General features: G+C 38.0%; 1 protein-coding gene across 14 annotated transcripts in view; it reads left to right on the forward strand.

The window, feature by feature from the left end:
• ENOX2 (ecto-NOX disulfide-thiol exchanger 2) overlaps window positions 1–18,036 on the forward strand; it is a 459,417-nt gene that overhangs the window by 303,235 nt on the left and 138,146 nt on the right. For 13 of the 14 annotated variants that reach the window (XM_077145026.1, XM_077145023.1, XM_077145031.1 and 10 more), the window contains one exon: window positions 13,116–13,250. The exons of the other annotated variant lie outside the window; for it this stretch is intronic. In XM_077145026.1, coding sequence (XP_077001141.1) covers window positions 13,116–13,250 — 135 coding nt within the window. The remainder of the gene's footprint in view (window positions 1–13,115; window positions 13,251–18,036) is intronic. 14 annotated transcript variants of the gene reach the window in all.

Here is an 18,036-nt window from a genome sequence, read left to right on the forward strand (position 1 = left end):
TCTCTCTCCCCATCCCCGTTGGTCCCTGTTTTCCATATCAGAGTTAATGCCCTCTATTGTAGATATATTAATAATAATTATGTTATTGCCACTTACTGAGCTATGCACTGCAATAAGGCTTTCCCCCCCCATATTTTCTCCTTTAATCCTTATGACCACCTTAAGATATATTATCCCCATTTTTCAGATGTGGAATATGAAGCACAGGGATGTTAAGTCACTTCCCTAGCATCACACAGCTAATAAGTGGTGGACCAGGATTAGAAACTCAGATCTAATCCAAAGACTGTGAGAATCTAAACCTCACTATTATAACCCCAATTTTTTGTCAGTCAGGATCACACAGCATTAAGGGTTGAAAATTTATCAAGCTTGGGCTAACCAAAGGTGTATTGTTGGTTGATGGGAGTGTGTTATGATTTTCCTAAAGAAAATAAGTTATTTTTAAATATGAAGGGACTGGGGACAGTGTGAAACTTTGTACAGTAGAAGCTGTTGGTTTCTGATTAGTCAAATTTGGATGGAATCTGAAAACATGAGGTAGACTACCTATAGAGGTAAAGAAAGTAGAAAGGAAGGAGGGCTGCTGGCCCAGGGCAGAGCCATTAGTCACTGCCTCCCACAGCTCTGTGTGTATATATAGCATTGCCCTTAGTATTTGATGATGACCCTGCTGAGGCAGCTAATTCTCAAGCCAGTTCCCATTATTAGTAGAATTTAACATTTGACTTGTTTATAATGGTCACGGCCAGGGTCCCACACCTCTGACTTAGACCATGACCTTGTAGTTAGTTATTTGCAAAGCAAGGTTAGCAATATAGTCTAATATCCTTCCTCTCAGAATCCAAAGAACTGGAGGACACAAAAGAGCTGCAGTTTTTTTCAGCATTCTACCTTTAGGAGAAAGGAATAAATAAACTGATAGGAAAAATTCTCCACTTACATTCGTCCTCCCAAAAAGAATGATTTTAATTCTAGATCTTAGATTTAGCACAAATACAGCCTTCTCTGCTACACCTTTGTAAAATAGCCATTGTGTCATGATGATTGGGTGATCTTTCAAAACTCAGTGTAAATTCACATCCTCCAGCTTAACATTTTTTCCTCTATGCTCTTCTGCCTCCTCCACCACCACCTCTCACCCTAGCAAAGTAATTAACTGCCTCCCTTTCTTTATATCTCTGTTTAGCCATTATAAAACTATACAGTCATTTTCAGGTTCACTTCTATCTCTCCCACTAGTATATGAGTCCCTTAACGGATAGGGGAGCATGTATTGTTCACCTTGGTACCACCATACAGTACATGAATGTATTAAATTTGTAAAATTAATAGCCAGAATTTATCCTGAAGCCCTGCAATAGCCTTATTCAAAGATTCAGATCCAGCTAGCACATATTGACTACCTGTGTTGTTTTCACCCCAACCCTATTATGGCAGTGGTATCATTCTTATTGATATAGGAGAAGACCAAAGCTCTCAAATTCTTAGTGAGCATAAGAGTTACCCTAGAGTGCTGATTAAACAAGCAGATTCCCCAGCCCCATCCAGAATGAAAACCTCAGCAGTGGAACTTGGAAATCTGTCTAGTTAAGCAAGCTCCCCAGGTGATTCTGATGTACATAGTCTGAGCATATGTTGAGAAACACAGGTGTAAGTGATTGCCATAGGTTACACAGTGAATAAATGGTAGAACCAGAGTATAAATCCAGATATCCTAATTCTAGATCTATCCCACGGTATATTTATCTTTGTGGCACTGTACCTCCTATGGCAAGGAAGTGGACCAACACGTATTGGAAAGATATTCAGCAAGAAGGGCTAAAGTAAAACAACTTGTCAATGGACCCCAGGGTGGTTTTGCTTTATTTTCTTTTCCATAGGATTTTGCCTGACATCCAACTGCATAGCAGCAGGGTTGCCACGTCACCTCTTACCCAATTTGCCTCAGGAAATTATAGACCACAAAGTTTTGGGAACTTAACAGAGTTTATGCTTCTGTATCTTCTTTCTCCACCTCCACCAGCTACCCTATTAACTTAAAGAGCATGCTTGGTACCTGAAATGCAATTTTTTGAGTTATTAAATTTTAAAGTTTCTAGGTAAAAAACAGTAGCTACAATATTTGGGGTCCTGGCAGTCAGAATAATGTGTCTGTTTCAAAATCAAGGAAATAAATGTGTAGCTACACAGGAAATTAGTGTAAATGTTAAGGTAGAATATTGTGGGTCCATTTATGCTTGTTGGTGTACTTTATTAAATATTGGGTGAAGAAATACTGAATAAATGTAATGGTATCGTAACTAAAAAATAGGGGGCCACAGTTAATCATTCGCCCTAGACCAGCATAACCTGTGTCCGATGGTATCTCAGAAACCCAAGAAGTGGGGAGAATCAAGGACCATAGTCCAGAAAAGACCAAGAGAGCATCCCTAACATAACCAGTGACTGCTTTTTACTGACCAAGGAAGCTCTCTAATGTTCCCATGACTGAGCCTGCTGGGGTTCCAGGACCCCTGAAGCCAACCTCAACCTATTCTTCTGGCTCCCAAGCCTCACATTTAGCTAAATACCTTAAAGTGACAATCAAATATTCTTCAGACCCTGCCCACCTACCCTGAAATAGCAAAGGAGCCACCTCAATCCAGCTTAGAGAGTGTGAGAAGAGACCCCAACAGGCAGCTGAGTGGTTTTTTTTTTTTTCTTAACCAGAAAAAAGGGAGATACAAAGGAAGCAGGAATAAAGTGGTTGCTGAATTCTGGATCTGTGCCAGATGAGCTCAGCATTCTCTATGCTGTGGTCATATGTTTACTATAGCTGAATGGTTAACTATATGGTCTCTGGAACCAGACTACCTGAATCTGAATTCCACCTTCAGCACTAACTATATCTGTGACTCGGACAATTTCCTAACATCTTCCTGTCTCATTTTCCTTGTCTGTAAAATGGGCATAATGATTAATATTATCTATTAACAAGATTATTGTGAGGATTAAATTACAAAATCCATGTAAAACTCTTAAAACAGTGTTTAGAAATAGCCAAAAAGCACTTTAAAAGATGCTCATTAGCCATTAGTGAAATGCAAATCAAAACCACAATGAGAAATCATTTCATACCCACTAGAATGGCTACTATTAAAAAAAAAAAAGAAAATTGCAAGTGTTAGTGATGATGTGAAGAAACAGAAGCACTCATTCATTGCTGGTGGGTATGTTAAATGGTGCAGCTGCCCTGAAAAACAGTTTGGTGGTTCCTCAGAAAGCTAAGTATAGAACTACCATATGACCCAGCAATCCCACTACTAGGTATATACCCAAAAGTATTGAAAGCAGGGACTCAAACAGATATTTGTACACCATGTTCACTTTGGCATTATTCACAATTGCCAAAAGATAGAAGCAACCCAAATGTCCATCAACCGATGTATGGTGTTTCGATTTGCTAAAACTGCCGGAATACAATATACAAGAAATGGGTTGGCTTTTCAAAGGGGATTTATTTGGTTACAGATGTACAGTTCTAAGGCCATAAAAATGTCCAAACAAAGGCACCAAGAAGAGGGTGCTTTCACTGAAGAAAGGCTGATGGTGTCCAGGGTTCCTCTGTCACATGGAAGGTACATGGCAATGTCTCCTGGCCCTTCTCTCCTGGGTTGGTTTCAAAATGGCTCTCTCAGCTTCGGTGGGTCCTTTTGGCTTCTCCTGGAGCCTTTTCTTTCTCTTTTAGCTTCTCTCAGCTCTGAGCTCTCCGAAATGTCTCTCCCTTAAAGGACTCCAGTAAAACGATTAAGACCCCTTAAATGGACAGGGTCACATCACCATGGAGACAACCAAATCAAAAGGTCCCACCCAACAATAGGTCTGCCCCCCACAATTGGATTAAAAGAACATAGGCTTTTCCGGGGCACATAACAGATTCAAACCAGCACAAATAGGTAAAAAAAAATTGGTGTGTACATATAATGGAATATTACTCATCCATAAAAATAAGTGAAGCCTGGGGCGGGCCGCGGTGGCTCAGCGGGCAGGAGTGCTTGCCTGCCATGCCGGAGGACCCCGGTTCGATTCCCGGCCCCAGCCCATGTAAAAAACAAACAAACAAACAAAATATAATAAAAACAAGAAAATGTTTAAAGATGTTTCCCTTTCTTCCTCCCTTCCTTCCTTCCATCCTTTCTTCCTTCTCTGTCTTTCCTTCCCTTCCTCCCTCTCTCTAAAAAAAAAAAAAAAAAAAAAAAAAAAATAAGTGAAGCCTGATACATGGATGAACATGGATTTCACACATGTTGAATGAAATAAACCAAACACCAAAGGACAAATACTGTATAACTTCACTAAATTCTACCAAAGAGTTAGAATCTAGAATTTAGGTTACCACAGGCAGGGCTGGGTATAGGCAATGGGGAGTTTGCTGGTTTGAAATGATGTGTGGACCCTAGAAAAGCCATGTTTTAATCCTAATCCCATTTTGTAAAAGCAGCTGCTTCTTCTAATCCCTTTTCAGTATTGTATGTTTGAAACTGTAATCAGATCATCTCCCTGGAGATGTGATTTAATCAAGAGTGATTGTTAAACTGGATTAAGTGATGACATGTCTCCAGCCATTTGAGTGGGTCTTGAGAAGTTTCTGGAGTCCTATAAAAGAAGAAACATTTTGGAGAATGAGCAATTCCAAGAGAGCCAGGGAAGAACGACATAGCCACAAGAGCCCACAAGCCAGTGACCTTTGGAGATGGAGAAGGAAAATGCCTCCCGGGGAGCTTCATGAAACAGGAAGCCAGGAGAGAAAGCTAGCACATGATGCCTTGCTCGCCATGTGCCCTTCCAGCCGAGAGAGAAACTGTGACTATGTTCACCATGTGCCTTCTCGGATGCGAGAGAGACCCTGAACTCCATCGGCCTTCTTGAACCAATGTATCTTTCCCTGGATACCTTTGATTGGACATTTCTATAGATTTGTTGTAATTGGGATATTATCTCAGCCTTAGAACTGTAAACTTGCAACTTATTAAATTCCCCTTTTTAAAAGCCATTCCGTTTCTGGTATATTGCATTCCAGCAGCTAGCAAACTAGAACAGGTTCTAGCAAACTAGAACTGTATAGCATTAAACTATACAGTTTAATGCTTAAACTGTACAGAGTTTCTGTTTGGGTTGATTGTTAATTTTTGGCAATGCATAGTGGTGATGGTAGCACAAGATTGTGATATTGTGAAAATAATTTTAAAAACACTGATTTTATATATGAATATATATGGATGTAGTTAAAGGGAGAAATTTTAGGTTATATAACTGTTACTAGAATAAAATTTTTAAAACAATGTTTGGTACTCAATATGCATTCAATAAATATTAGGAATCAACATCATTATCATTATCTTGGTACTTGACGAAATAGGTAACATTAAACAGGCTAAAATGTTTGTGGAACGTTTTAAATATTTTAAAGTTTGATATAGGTTCCAGTTCCACAATTTTTCGTTTTTTTCTTCTGGCTGCTCCAAGACACTGGAGACCAACAAAATATCAATATAATGATTCAGCAGTCATACTCATTTGTTAAATCCTATCTTCTCTGTTATACTTCTTCTCTTTAAATAACATACATACATAAAAGCAATAAATTTCAAAGTATATCACAACAATTAATTGTAGAACAGATTTCAGAGTTTGAGATGGGTTACAGTTCCAAAATTTTAGGTTTTTATTTCTAGCTGCTCTAAGGTACTGGAGGCTAAAAAGAAATATCAGTATAATGATTCAGCACTCATACTCTCCCTAGCTTTTTTAGATCTAATTAAAAACCTTGTACATCCTTATAACTGTTCCAATTCAGAGGTGACTGTTTTCAGAACTTTCCAACTTATAGACTAGAGCAATGTATTCTCCAGGATGGGATTTATTTTGCAAAAGCACCTTCTATTCCGATGTTCTCATCTGCATACCTTGAGAATCAAGCTACTATCTCCCAACTCTCACCCTGTCACACTCACAACCCATGTAAGAATGATTGCCTACTATACAGGCTAGTATAAGATCTCTTCCCTTCCCTTGCCTTGCACAAGGAAGAATATATATGTTATTCTGATTCCCTTGAGTACCTCCTTGATCCGTTCTTGGTAATACTGGTGAGCAGGTAAAGCCCTTGCTTGTCTAATAATGTCATCCTCTTAAGCTGTCTAGTGGTCTTGTCATATAAAAGCACCTGTCAGTTCCCTCACCCTGAATAATCATGACACAAACTGTGGCATCACTGGTGGTGACATCAGTGATGAAGGAGAGAGGATAGGAGTTGTGCCTGAGGTTACAATGCATTGTTCTCAAAAAATGATGGATTGTTAATTTTCAAAGAAAATAAAAAGCAATTCAAAATAACACCTGCAATGCACAATATATTGCTTCATGAGCAATAAATTATGAAACAAAAGATAAAAACCTTGAGTCCTAGGCTTAATGCAGACCCAAACATGATTTATTCTGCTGTTTCCTTTCCCTTAGCCAAAGAACAGAAAACACAATGTTGTTCAGCACTAGGACAATCAACACTGCCCTTGTGCCATCATCTTTCACAATAAAAACTTCCAAAGTTCTGGGTGATGTGCCCAGAATTGGGTTTTTTTTTTTTCCTGTGTTCTGTGCAAGCATTTTCTAACTTCTCTCTTTCCTTTGTCTCAGAATTCCCAGCATTATTACCAAGGCCACCCTCTAAATAGCATCCCATCAGCCTTCCATGGGACCTGGAATGCCCAATGCAGGGATCATCTCTTTGGTGTCAATCATGGAAGGAACCCTGCTAAAAATGTTAATAGATTCTTGGGGACCAGTCAGAGTAGTTCTTACAGCACAGGTGCTTAAGGGTAGGATAGATGGGGGCATAAACTATGGAAGTTGTGATTGAATGCACATGGGGAGGGAATGGCATGGAGGACGGGTAGTAAAGAAACCAGGGATGTGAGGAACTCTCCAGTAAGAACACAACAAAATTGCACAATAGAGGAGGTTTTCTCAAGCTCAGCACTATTGACATTTTGGATCATATAATTCTTTGTTGTAGGGGTGTCCTCGGTGTTATAGGGTGTTTAGCAGTATCCCTGGCCTCTACCCACTAGATGCCAATAGCCCCTCCCCTACTCCCTAAGTTTCACAAACAGGAATGTCTCCATTTGTTGTCAAATGTCCCCTGGAGCGGGAAACTTAGACCCAGTTAAGATCCCCAGCAATAGAGAACATGAGGACCACCCCTCTGTATAATGATGAGCTCTGTAGCCCTCCCAACTCAAATATTCTATAACTTTAGAATTCCTCTAGTTTGGTATAAATAATGGTTAAGAGCCTGAATTTTGGTTGTTGTGTAACCAAATCAGGATTTAAGGGATGATTTTGATTACTGAATCATTATATAGATATTCTTTTTTTGTTTTCTGGTATATTAGAGTAGACAGAGGGAAATTCCTGAAATCTCTAAATTGTAATCCAGCTCCTTGATCTCTGACAATGATTGTATAGCCCTTATCTTCTGCCCCTGTGATTATAAAAACGTTGTGACTAACCTTCATTTGTACCCAGTTATCCAGTTTTTCAACTTTAGAGTCTTGTAATCACTAATGACACTTACTAATGTTTATTAATGAAGGGTCTTGAGTCAGCCAAGAACTAACCCACCTCTAATCCAAAGTAATCTTGATAACCTAGACTGGATCTAACCAAAATGGGCCCACCTGACATGCACAGTAGCTTAGACTTTCTACAAGTCACCTATACCTCATTCTGCCATTTTCTTACACACGTTCTGCAACTAAGCATGTAATCAATCTGTGCATGCTTAGTAATTAGATCATCTCTAATTACATCATCTGGAGCCACTGTGCTCATTATCCTAAACCCTGCACATCTTTTCTCTAATAAAATTATCAGAACTACTGCAGTTTGGGGGACAGATTTTGGGCAGCTAGGCCATCTGCTCCCCTACTATGCACTTAGTAATAAACTCTTTCTCTCTTTGAAACCCTGGTGTCTCAGGAATTGGTTATTGAGCATATCAGGGAAAAGAATCCACAGCCCTTGTCAGTAACAGTTGTGAGTTTTAAATTAATGTATGTAAAGTACCTGGAACAGAGCCTGGTGCATAGAAAACATTATGTAAGAACTAGCTATTATTAATCTTATAAATACTATCATTAACATGATTATTCCCCATTTATTTAAGTCCTGGTATGTTCCAAGGTCTGATGTCCTACCCTGCATTGGACCACCGTAGGAGATACAAAGGTAGATAAGGTTTATGGTCTCTGCTCTTGAGGAACTAACAAATATGGTTGCTACATGCACATTTCTTTTTATAAATTTAATCACTTTAAATTCTCAGAGAAATTCCAGTCAGTTCCTTCTTACACATGAAGAATCATCGTGATGAAAATTGTCTTCCCATTCACAAACTTGTATTTCTTGAAGTTTGTATTTCTGTAATCATGGTTTTCTTACGTTATCAGTATGTGAGGTTTATAATACCTCAAATTATCACCATTTTATCTTCCTCTCCCTTTCAATTTTTTGTATAATGTTCAGCTCAACAATGATTTTATGTTAGTACAGCAACAGAGTAGTTATTCCTTTCTAAATAGTTAGACCCTGCTTCTGGGAAAAAGAATGTCTGTACATGACTCATATATATTCATTTATTTCCTCATTCATTTGCTTAAAAGAGTTTATTGAGCATCTATTCTATGTCAGACATGGTATCTATTTAGACTAGGAATAACAAAGTAGGATAGAAGATTCCAGAGTCCATTGTAAGAGACAGACACAGAAAAGGCAATACAAATATAATGTAATAAGAGCTATGATAGCAATATGTTCTGTGTTCTGGGGGAACACAGAGAGTAAAGGGACTGTTTGTGAGAGAATTTAGTATAATGGGTAAGAAATAACTCCACAATGAGATGGGTATATCACAGAAGGAACGTATGTGTGTGTCTTTTGTTCAAGATCAGATAACTTTGACAGCAACTGGCTAGTTAATTGATGGAACATAAACAAAACAAATGTAAACAGATGGCAGTGATTAGGTAATTAGGAAATGATAAGTTAAAGTAGATAATCCCTTCAAATCTTTTATTTTGTTGGCACTAATGAACTGCTGTTCCGAAGTGTCATGTTTTCTATCAAATTGCCTAGAAGCAGTCATTCACAACCACGCTACATACAACCTCTGACCTCTTGGGGACTTGTCACACAAGCAGTATAGGAGAATCAGCATGAAAGGACATGTTCTTCAGCCTTGGGTGAGGTATTTTGAAGACCATTTGACAACCACTGACACTTGCCTTCTAAATACTCTTGGCCACTGCCTTTGATTGTAGTATTCATGGAGAAATGATCAAGCTCTTCCTTTGGTGATGTGGGACTACATTGATGAAACACTTAAAGAAATTCTGGATGTCCATTTTTGTCTGGAAAGTGAATCCGACCAGGACTTAACTTCTCCACCACTAAGTGATGATTCTGAACAAATGTTTAGCATGGCATGTTTTGATAGTTCAGACCTTAAATCCAGATTACTACCAGACAGAGATGATTATCTGGAATTTATCTTTGAAAGTAAAATTTACAAGCTTGATTGTGTGTATGACTGTGCCTAAATGGAAAAAAAAAAGATTATGGCTAATGAGATAAAAGTGAAATCTTAGTTTGGGTACGTCTATCCCTGGTTGTAACCCTAAGCAAATTCCTACATTAAATTCAGTTTTCGAGACAAAAAATCAGTTTAGCAATAACGACAACCCTTTTAAGACAGTTTAGCGTTCTGAAAAGGTATACAAATAACCAATTTGAGTGTCTATCACATAAATTACATTTGGTGCCCCAAATCAGTGTAAGTCAATTCTCTTTATTCATTCATTGAAATAGTTCTTGAATACTTACTCTCTACCCAGGACAGAACTAAGTAATATGGAAGCAAAAATTTCTAAAACCCAGTCCTTGACCTAAAGGAGCATACAGGCTAGCAGAGGAGAGACATGTTCCAATAACTGTAATTCAGGGTGGTCAATGGTAAATGCTTAGTTTTCCTGCTTCCTGGAATGTTCTTCTGCATCCCAACCTTCCATTCGCTACCTGGAGGAAAATCCTATCCCTCCCTAAAAACTCATTTCAAATAACTCTTTCCCTATGAAGAACTCCCTAGCATTCTTCATCTCCTCCCCCAACCCCACTAACACACATACAAACCATTCCAGCAGATTGAATCACTTCTTCTTTGTCCTCATAGCACTTTACTCATAGTTTTATTATCACATTTATTACAATAATTTATACTTGGTTGTTTATATGTCTGTGCCTCTTACTATATTAAGATTTCTTCCAGAGCAGTAAATAAGTTTTGTTCATCTCTCTGTGTTCGTAGTCATTAGCACAGAACCTGGCATATAGTAAGGCTCAATAAAAGTTTAGTTGTGTGGAAGGAGTAAGTGAGAGAGTACGGAAACATGAAAAGCAAATTCTAGATAAAATGCTCTGAGAACACATATGAAAGAGTAGTTTAATTAATTCCAGTGAGGTGGCTTTACAGACAAGGTGGCATTTGAGATGGCCATTGAAAGATAAGCAGGATTTTGACAAATGGAAATGGTTGTTAAAGGAGAGGAGATAGATGAGAAGGGCATTTAAGGCAGAACTTCTTAAGAACTTAAGAACTACATTCATTGTGGCAAAATAATACTTTTAATTATACATGTTCCTTATCTATTCATGTAAACAAACCTAACAGAACCTTTTCTTGCTACTATTCTAACAGTCACTTTGAATTGAATTGAATTGAATACATTTTTTAAAATACTAATACAGTGTGTTCCTTTTTTAAAAAAAAATGCTAATTTAGATCATTCTCCCTACCCCACCATCAAATTCCTCCAGAGTTTGGCTATGTTGGTACACTGTAAATTCTTATACTTTGGTCTCAAAATCCTTTGTTAAGAATTCTTGATTGTTTATATTTCCCAGTACTGCAGGGCCAATGAGTAGCCAAATTGTTTTGGCTTTGTTACCTTGTTCTTCTGAACCCAGCTATTTCCCCTGTGAGTTTTTGCTAGCCACCAGAGAAAATCAGGGTTCGAACTCTGTAATCTTTAAGGTCCTTTCCAGCTATAACGTTCCCCAAAGTCTTGTGTCCCCTGGCTGGGAATTGGGAATCCAGGTAGATCTAATTATCACTATATAAACTCTTGACCCAAAGAGTATTTGATGCCCCATGTTTGTTTTCCTAATAATATTTATAAGGAAGTTATTTCTAGCCTTCTGATATGTCTTCATGAGAAGCACTGAGAACTGGATGTGAGAGCTAGACTTCCTACAGAGAAAGTAATCATGGGTTCTGAAATCTGACTTCTGATTGCAATAATGAATAATTAGGGTTCATCAGTCACTCTGTGTTCTCTCTCTCTGCTCTTTACGTGTCTCTGTCTCACCCCGTCTCCAATGTGTGGTTTGTTGGGTAAGAGGCATAGGCTTCATAGATGAATGACACAAATTTTATTTCAGAATAACGCTTTTACAGATTTGCATATGCTTTATTCCAACCAGTCAATGACCAGAATAGCATATGTATGAATAACCTGGCCAAGAATCATCCCTGATATTGCCAGGTTGGAAGGATGTGGTGGTCATTAACAAGCTACTATTAGAATAGAGTTGCCTTTGGGGGTGTAATTGGCAGAAGTGCATACTGCTATGTAGGAGAAAAAACATGGAAAGTTTTTCCTATGGATATCATTAGTCACAGGGAAATTAACAAAATAAAAGTCTTATTGTGTTCAGATGACTTATGACTATACCTCTTCCAATTGTGTAGTATGTACATCCACATGCGTATATAACCTGCTTCGAAGTGTTTGCCTATGTCATCCCTGCTACTGGAATGTCTTCTTCTGTCTTCTTTACATATCTAATTGCTAACTATCACTGAAGACATACATGTTCTGTAGAAATCTGCCCATTCTTTTAAGTTCTATTTTCTTCATGAATCCTTTGCCCCCTACACAGGCCATAGTTGCCCTTCATTCCCTAAACTTTAATAACATTTCTGATCTATTTCATTCTAGTCTTGCATTATTTCCTAATTGTTTAATTGGTGATAGTAAAGTCACATATACTGTGTGACCTTGGACAAAAGACATGACCTTTTGTGACCTCTCTTCTGTTAAATGGAGACGTGGATAGTCCCTATTGTATAGCGTTGTTCTGAGAGTTAACTGAGAATGATACATGACAAGTGCTTTACGTAGTCTGTGGTAAGTATTCAATAATTATTGGTAGTGGAGGAAGAGGGGTAATTGTACTGATAATAGTAATAGCCACCACCATCATCATCATGTGTCTCCAACTAGATTGTATAATGCTTGGAAGCAGGGACCATGTCTTCTGTCTGCTTTTTCTCTGATATCTACCTAACCCAAAAAGTATTCAGTTGGCTAATTTGTTGTCTGTTGATTGTATGTCCAGCTCTATTCATTAGTATAGGCTCAAAAGATATAAAGTTGCATTGGGAGTATAATTTTCATTTTTTATTGCCAAATGCTGAAGCATTTTTTATAGCCAAATGCTTGGATGTTTTGTATTTGTTTGCATGCATGAGTAGTTTGAACAGAAGCTGCTTAAGTAAATTCATATGCAAGTAGATCATGAGAAGAATGGGAAACCTCTTAGTCATCCCAAGCTCTTTTGGTATGTATGCTTGGAAAAGAGAGAACAAAAGAAGGCGGCGGGGCGTGCAACAGTGGTTCAGTGGCAGAATTCTTGCCTGCCATACCAGACACCCAAGTTCGATTCTTGGTGCCTGCCCATGCGGGGGTGGGGGGGGAAGAAGGGAGGAAGGAAGGAGGGAGGGAGAGAGAAACTGCTTCATGAAAATGGCATCTGGTAAACTGCTTTCAAATTCCATGACTGCCAAACAGTTGAAGCTATATTGTTTTTGCCCATATAAGAAAGCTGAATGAGGCCTTATCCACCAATTGCCCATCAGTTCATGTATCTATAAATGGTTTTCCAGGGTCTACATTGATAAATATAGTCCTTGGACCTCAAAACAATAAATTATTTTGCTTGTTATTTCTTTTCAGCTGATAGTAGTAGAACTCTGAATGTAGAGTCCACTGCAATGACGCTACCTATATCTGATCCAACTGCATGGGCCACAGCAATGAATAATCTTGGAATGGCACCAATGGGAATTGCTGGACAACCAATTTTACCTGGTATGTTATTTTTAATCACCTCACAAGTACTTTTTTTGGACCATGTGGTAATAAATATAACACTACGACGCAACTTATTTTGAAGTTGACATTTACCAGATTCTGCCTAGAGTGTGCATTTTTGAAATATGAGCTTTATAGGCTCAGTGGCCAATAGCTATTAGTGTAGTCCATATTGCACTTTGGGCAAGCTTGGAGCCCTATTTGATGAAAGATAAGGTCATTGACATTTAAACAGCTCATTGGAATAAAAGGCAACAGGATTTTGTCAAAGAAGTATGAAGTTGTCTAATTTCATATATTTCTTGGAGGGGGCAAATAAACATGGAGACTGAAAGACTGACTTAGACACCCCGCATATCTTAGCTTTCTAAAGGGGAGGAAATGAGAAGGTGGGGAACATCCAAAGACTATATTTAAAAATTAAATCACTGGGTATATATTTTTAAAAACAAATAACCTGTAAGACAATGGGTATGGTGGACTAACTACATATCCACTTAAGAAAAGAGTCAGAAGAAAAATAGTACAACATATGAAAGGTATAGTTTAGACACTAAAAAGCCTCTTGAACAGTCAGAGCTATTAACTGTTAAGATAGGTTTGTGAAGACCTTAGAGAATTGCCATCTCAAGGGGCCTAGAATGGCTTTTTATAAAGCCTAGACATTAATTTCCCCAGAGTCATTTAATTGTGATTCCACTTAAAAACACAACAGAACCAGGCGATCTAGAACCTTATTACTCACACTGTGACCCACATATCCCAGGAGCTGTTTAGAATTTCAAATTCTCAGGCCCCACCCCAGAGCTATTAAATCAAAAGCTGCATTTTAATAAGATCCTTCAGGTTATTCACATGCACATTAAAGTTGAGAAACACAGATATCAAGTGATGACCCTTTGTCGTGCCAGTTATTGATATAGTTAGCTAGCCCACACAAAAAAATAATTTCATATTTCTGACCTTGATTTTAAATCCTTACAGGTTATAATTTGGGTGAGGCAGAGTAGGATATAACAATAGTCATAACAAATTAAGAAATGTTAAGACACTGAAAGCTGAGAAACAGAAAAGCAGCCAAACATGAAGAAAGAAGGTATGTGAATGAAAAATGGGTCGAGAAAAAAGGAGCTTGGATTCCATATGTGGCAGAGGCAGAGAACTGTTCTTCCAAACTGTAATTCATACCGTGGGCTGTAGTTGGTTAAACTGCATCCAACTCCATTGGAGCAATCATGATTGAAATGAATAGCCAAGTGTCCTTTGAGGTTTATAATGATTGGATCACGATTTTCCTTCATTTTAAATAGCTAGCAGGGCCAATCTGCAGGTGTTACTGCAGGAAACAGTATTGCAGGGTTAAGAGTTCAGACTCTGGAGTCAGTCTGCCTGACTTACAAGCCTGTTTTTTCACTATATGATCTTAGGCAGCTATGTACTTTCTGTGAGACTCCATTTCCTCATCCATAAAATCATAGTGATAGTACCTATCTCCTAGGGTTGTTATGAAACTAAACGAGATAATGTATATAAAGTGTTTAGCACACTTCTGGCACATAGTGCTCAGAAATGTTAGTTGTTAAAATGCTTTTTAAATTAGTGTTGATATATTTTCCATAGACATTTCTAGAGAAAGTAATGAGATTTTTTAAATTTAGTCTTTCTTCATCATTTTATTATAATAGTTTAAACTAATATACATATATTCTTTTATAGCTCCATATGGAGTGGTTCTGAGTCACAATCTCTTATAGTCTAGAGTAACTAGACATTCTGACTTGGCCTAAATATTCCCCACTTTATGGCAGTCTGAGCTATTTGAGTAAATGTCCCAGGAAAAATCTTGAGGCCCGTTCTGTTCTGAGGCCATGGCTGTCCCTGAACAGAACTGTGTATTAACTGTTAACTGATATGGATGCTTTGTAAATTACCACATCTAAGCATAAATCTATATTCACACAGGATCCTTCTGTGCTTAGCCACCCATCTATAATGTGGAGCATAAAAGACCAAGCATTGAGATTAAAAAATCCTCTAACCCATCATTACAGGTCCAATGCTTAAACTAGGGTCAATAATAGGCCTGGAAAATTGGAGTAAGATTTCTTAACAGAAACTCAGAGTTCTATTTCCGTAGAAATAGTGCCTTGTTTAGTATTTAATAACACAAGCCTTAAGGTCAGACAGCTACTTGCTAGCTATGTGATATTAACAAGTTATTTGACCTCTCTGTGCCTCAGTTACCTCATCTGTAAAATGAGGATAATAATAGTATTTACCTCATGGGATTGCTTTGAAAATTAAATAATATACTTAGCACAAGGATTGGCATATAATAAACACTCAAAAACGGTTAACTGTTGTCATTATTATTACTATTGGTAGTACTATATGTTCTTTGAGGTAAAGGAACTACTAAAATATTTCTGTTAACTGGCTAAGAGGCACTTAAATTGAAAGTATTTGGGTGCTATGCAACCACTGTCAGCACTGAGTATTCTCCACATTCAACTCCAACCAGGCATTTGAAATCTCAAGAGTAGTTTTAATTTCCACCTCTAACATCCTTTCCCTGCATCTTTTTTTTTTTTTTAAATTGTGAAGAAGTGGCTTTTCAGGGTCCTGCCTTCAACCGTGTGATTCAGTGATCTTGCAGCTTTGCTCCAGGGAGATTTGCTTGACTCTCTGGGAACCTGTTCTTAAAAATGCTGATCTTAAGCTCAGTGGTTCCATTCTTGCCTTAAAAATACATGAGGCAGGGCAGTGCAAGGGTGGCTCAGTAGTAAGAATTCTCGCCTGATGAGCTGGAGGCCCGGATTTGATTCCTGGAGCCTACCCATGCAAAAAAATTAATTAATTAAAAAAAAAATGAGGCAATAGCATCTAGCTGAGAAATACTTTGCAAAGCATGTGTAAAATCACTTCAGTTATGTATGAGCCAATTTTCTCTTCTCTGTATTATATTTTTTAAGATTTAAAATTGTTTAATGCAGTGTATGATTATATTAATTTTTCCATCATATAGCTGTGTGCCTGTCATCACAACTTACTTTTTTTTCTTTTTTTTGTGAAAAATAACATATATACAAAAAAGCAATAAATTTCAAAGTATATCGCAACAATGAGTTGAAGAACATATTTTAGAGTTTGGTATGGGTTACAATTCCACAATTTTAGGTTGTACTTCTAGCTTCCCTAAACTACTGGCGACTAAAAGAAACATCAATATAATGATTTAGCAATCTCACTCATTTGTTAAACCCTACTTTCTTGGTGTAATTCCATCATAACCTTTGATCTTTCTCCTACTCTTAAGGGGTATTTGGGCTATGGCCATTCTAACTTTTTCATGTTGGAAGGGGGTAGATAATATGAGATGGAGGATTGAACTAGCTGCTATTCTGGAGAGGCTGCCCCTCTGCATTTCAGGACTTATCTGGTCCAGGGACCCATCTGGAAGTTGTAGGTTTCTGGAAAGCTACCCTAGTGCGTGGAACCTTTGGAGAATGTTAAATAATGCCTTAGGTGTTCTTTAGGATTGGCAGGAAGGATTTTGGTTGGGGTTTGGCAAGCTTTGATAGGTAGAAATGTCTAACGGAAGCGTGCATAAGAAGGACCTCCAGAATAACCTCTCGACTCTATTTGAACTCTCTTGGCCACTGAAACCGTATTAGTTACACTTCTTTTCCCCCTTTTGGTCAGGATGGCATTGTTGATCCCACGGTGCCAGGGCCAGGCTCATCCCTGAGGGTCGTCTCCCACATCACCAGGGACACTTTCACACTTGGATGTCATTGTCATGACATGACTTGCAGGGGAGGGCAGTGATTTCATTTGCAAAGTTGGCTTAGAGAAAAAGAGAGGCCATATCTGAGCAACTAAGAGTGGAAGTAACTCTTAGGCATTCTTATAGTAAGCTAAGCTTCTCCGATACATACATAAAGCTTCACAAGAGCAAGCCTCAAGATCAAGGGCTTAGCCTATTGATTTGGATGTCCCTAATGTTTAACAAAGTTTCAGAGGTTTCCCCGGTGATAAAGTTTAATAGTTTACTATTTTTTCTCCCACCCCTCAATGGACTTTTCCAGTGCTTTTTCATTATCTGCTTAATATACTCTGGGATGTATCTAGGCATTATATTAAGCTATAAAGGATTAAAGACTCTCCTTCTTATTCTAGGCTCCCTGTATTTGGATTGTTTAATGATCTATCCAGAGAGGTTGAGTTAGATTATGTGCTACAGAAATTTTAGGTTCTGGACAAAAGAAACCTTTCTTCTTTTGGTCTCAAAGAGTAGATGAGGTTCTAAAATACTGACAATGTCTTCCTTACCCCTGTATTCTGAATTACCTTAATCCCGAACTAATCAGCTTCATTCTTATCTCTAAATACCAGGTTATACATATATAAAATAGCCTCTCAAAATCCAGAAATAACAATTGCCACTCTGAACTAAACGTGACTGCTGTAAGAGCTTACAATCTAGGCCCCTATTTTCTTATGAGTATTTTCTAAATGAGACCATATAATATCTGTTCCTTTGTTTCTGGCTTATTTTGCCTCACCAAATGCCCCACAGATTCATTTACAGTGTTGCATGCCTCACAATTTCATTCCGTTTTGGGACAGCCCAGTATTCAATCATATGTATACAACATAGTTCACCAATCTACTTCTCAGTCAGTGCAACCTTCAGCCACCTCCATTCATTAGACATCATATTATAATGTCCAAAGTCTTCTGTCCATCAACACTCTCAATTTTAGATAATTTCATTGTTCCC

This window comes from Tamandua tetradactyla, chromosome X (assembly GCF_023851605.1).
Source record: "Tamandua tetradactyla isolate mTamTet1 chromosome X, mTamTet1.pri, whole genome shotgun sequence".
In the NCBI taxonomy this organism is placed as follows: domain Eukaryota; kingdom Metazoa; phylum Chordata; class Mammalia; order Pilosa; family Myrmecophagidae; genus Tamandua; species Tamandua tetradactyla.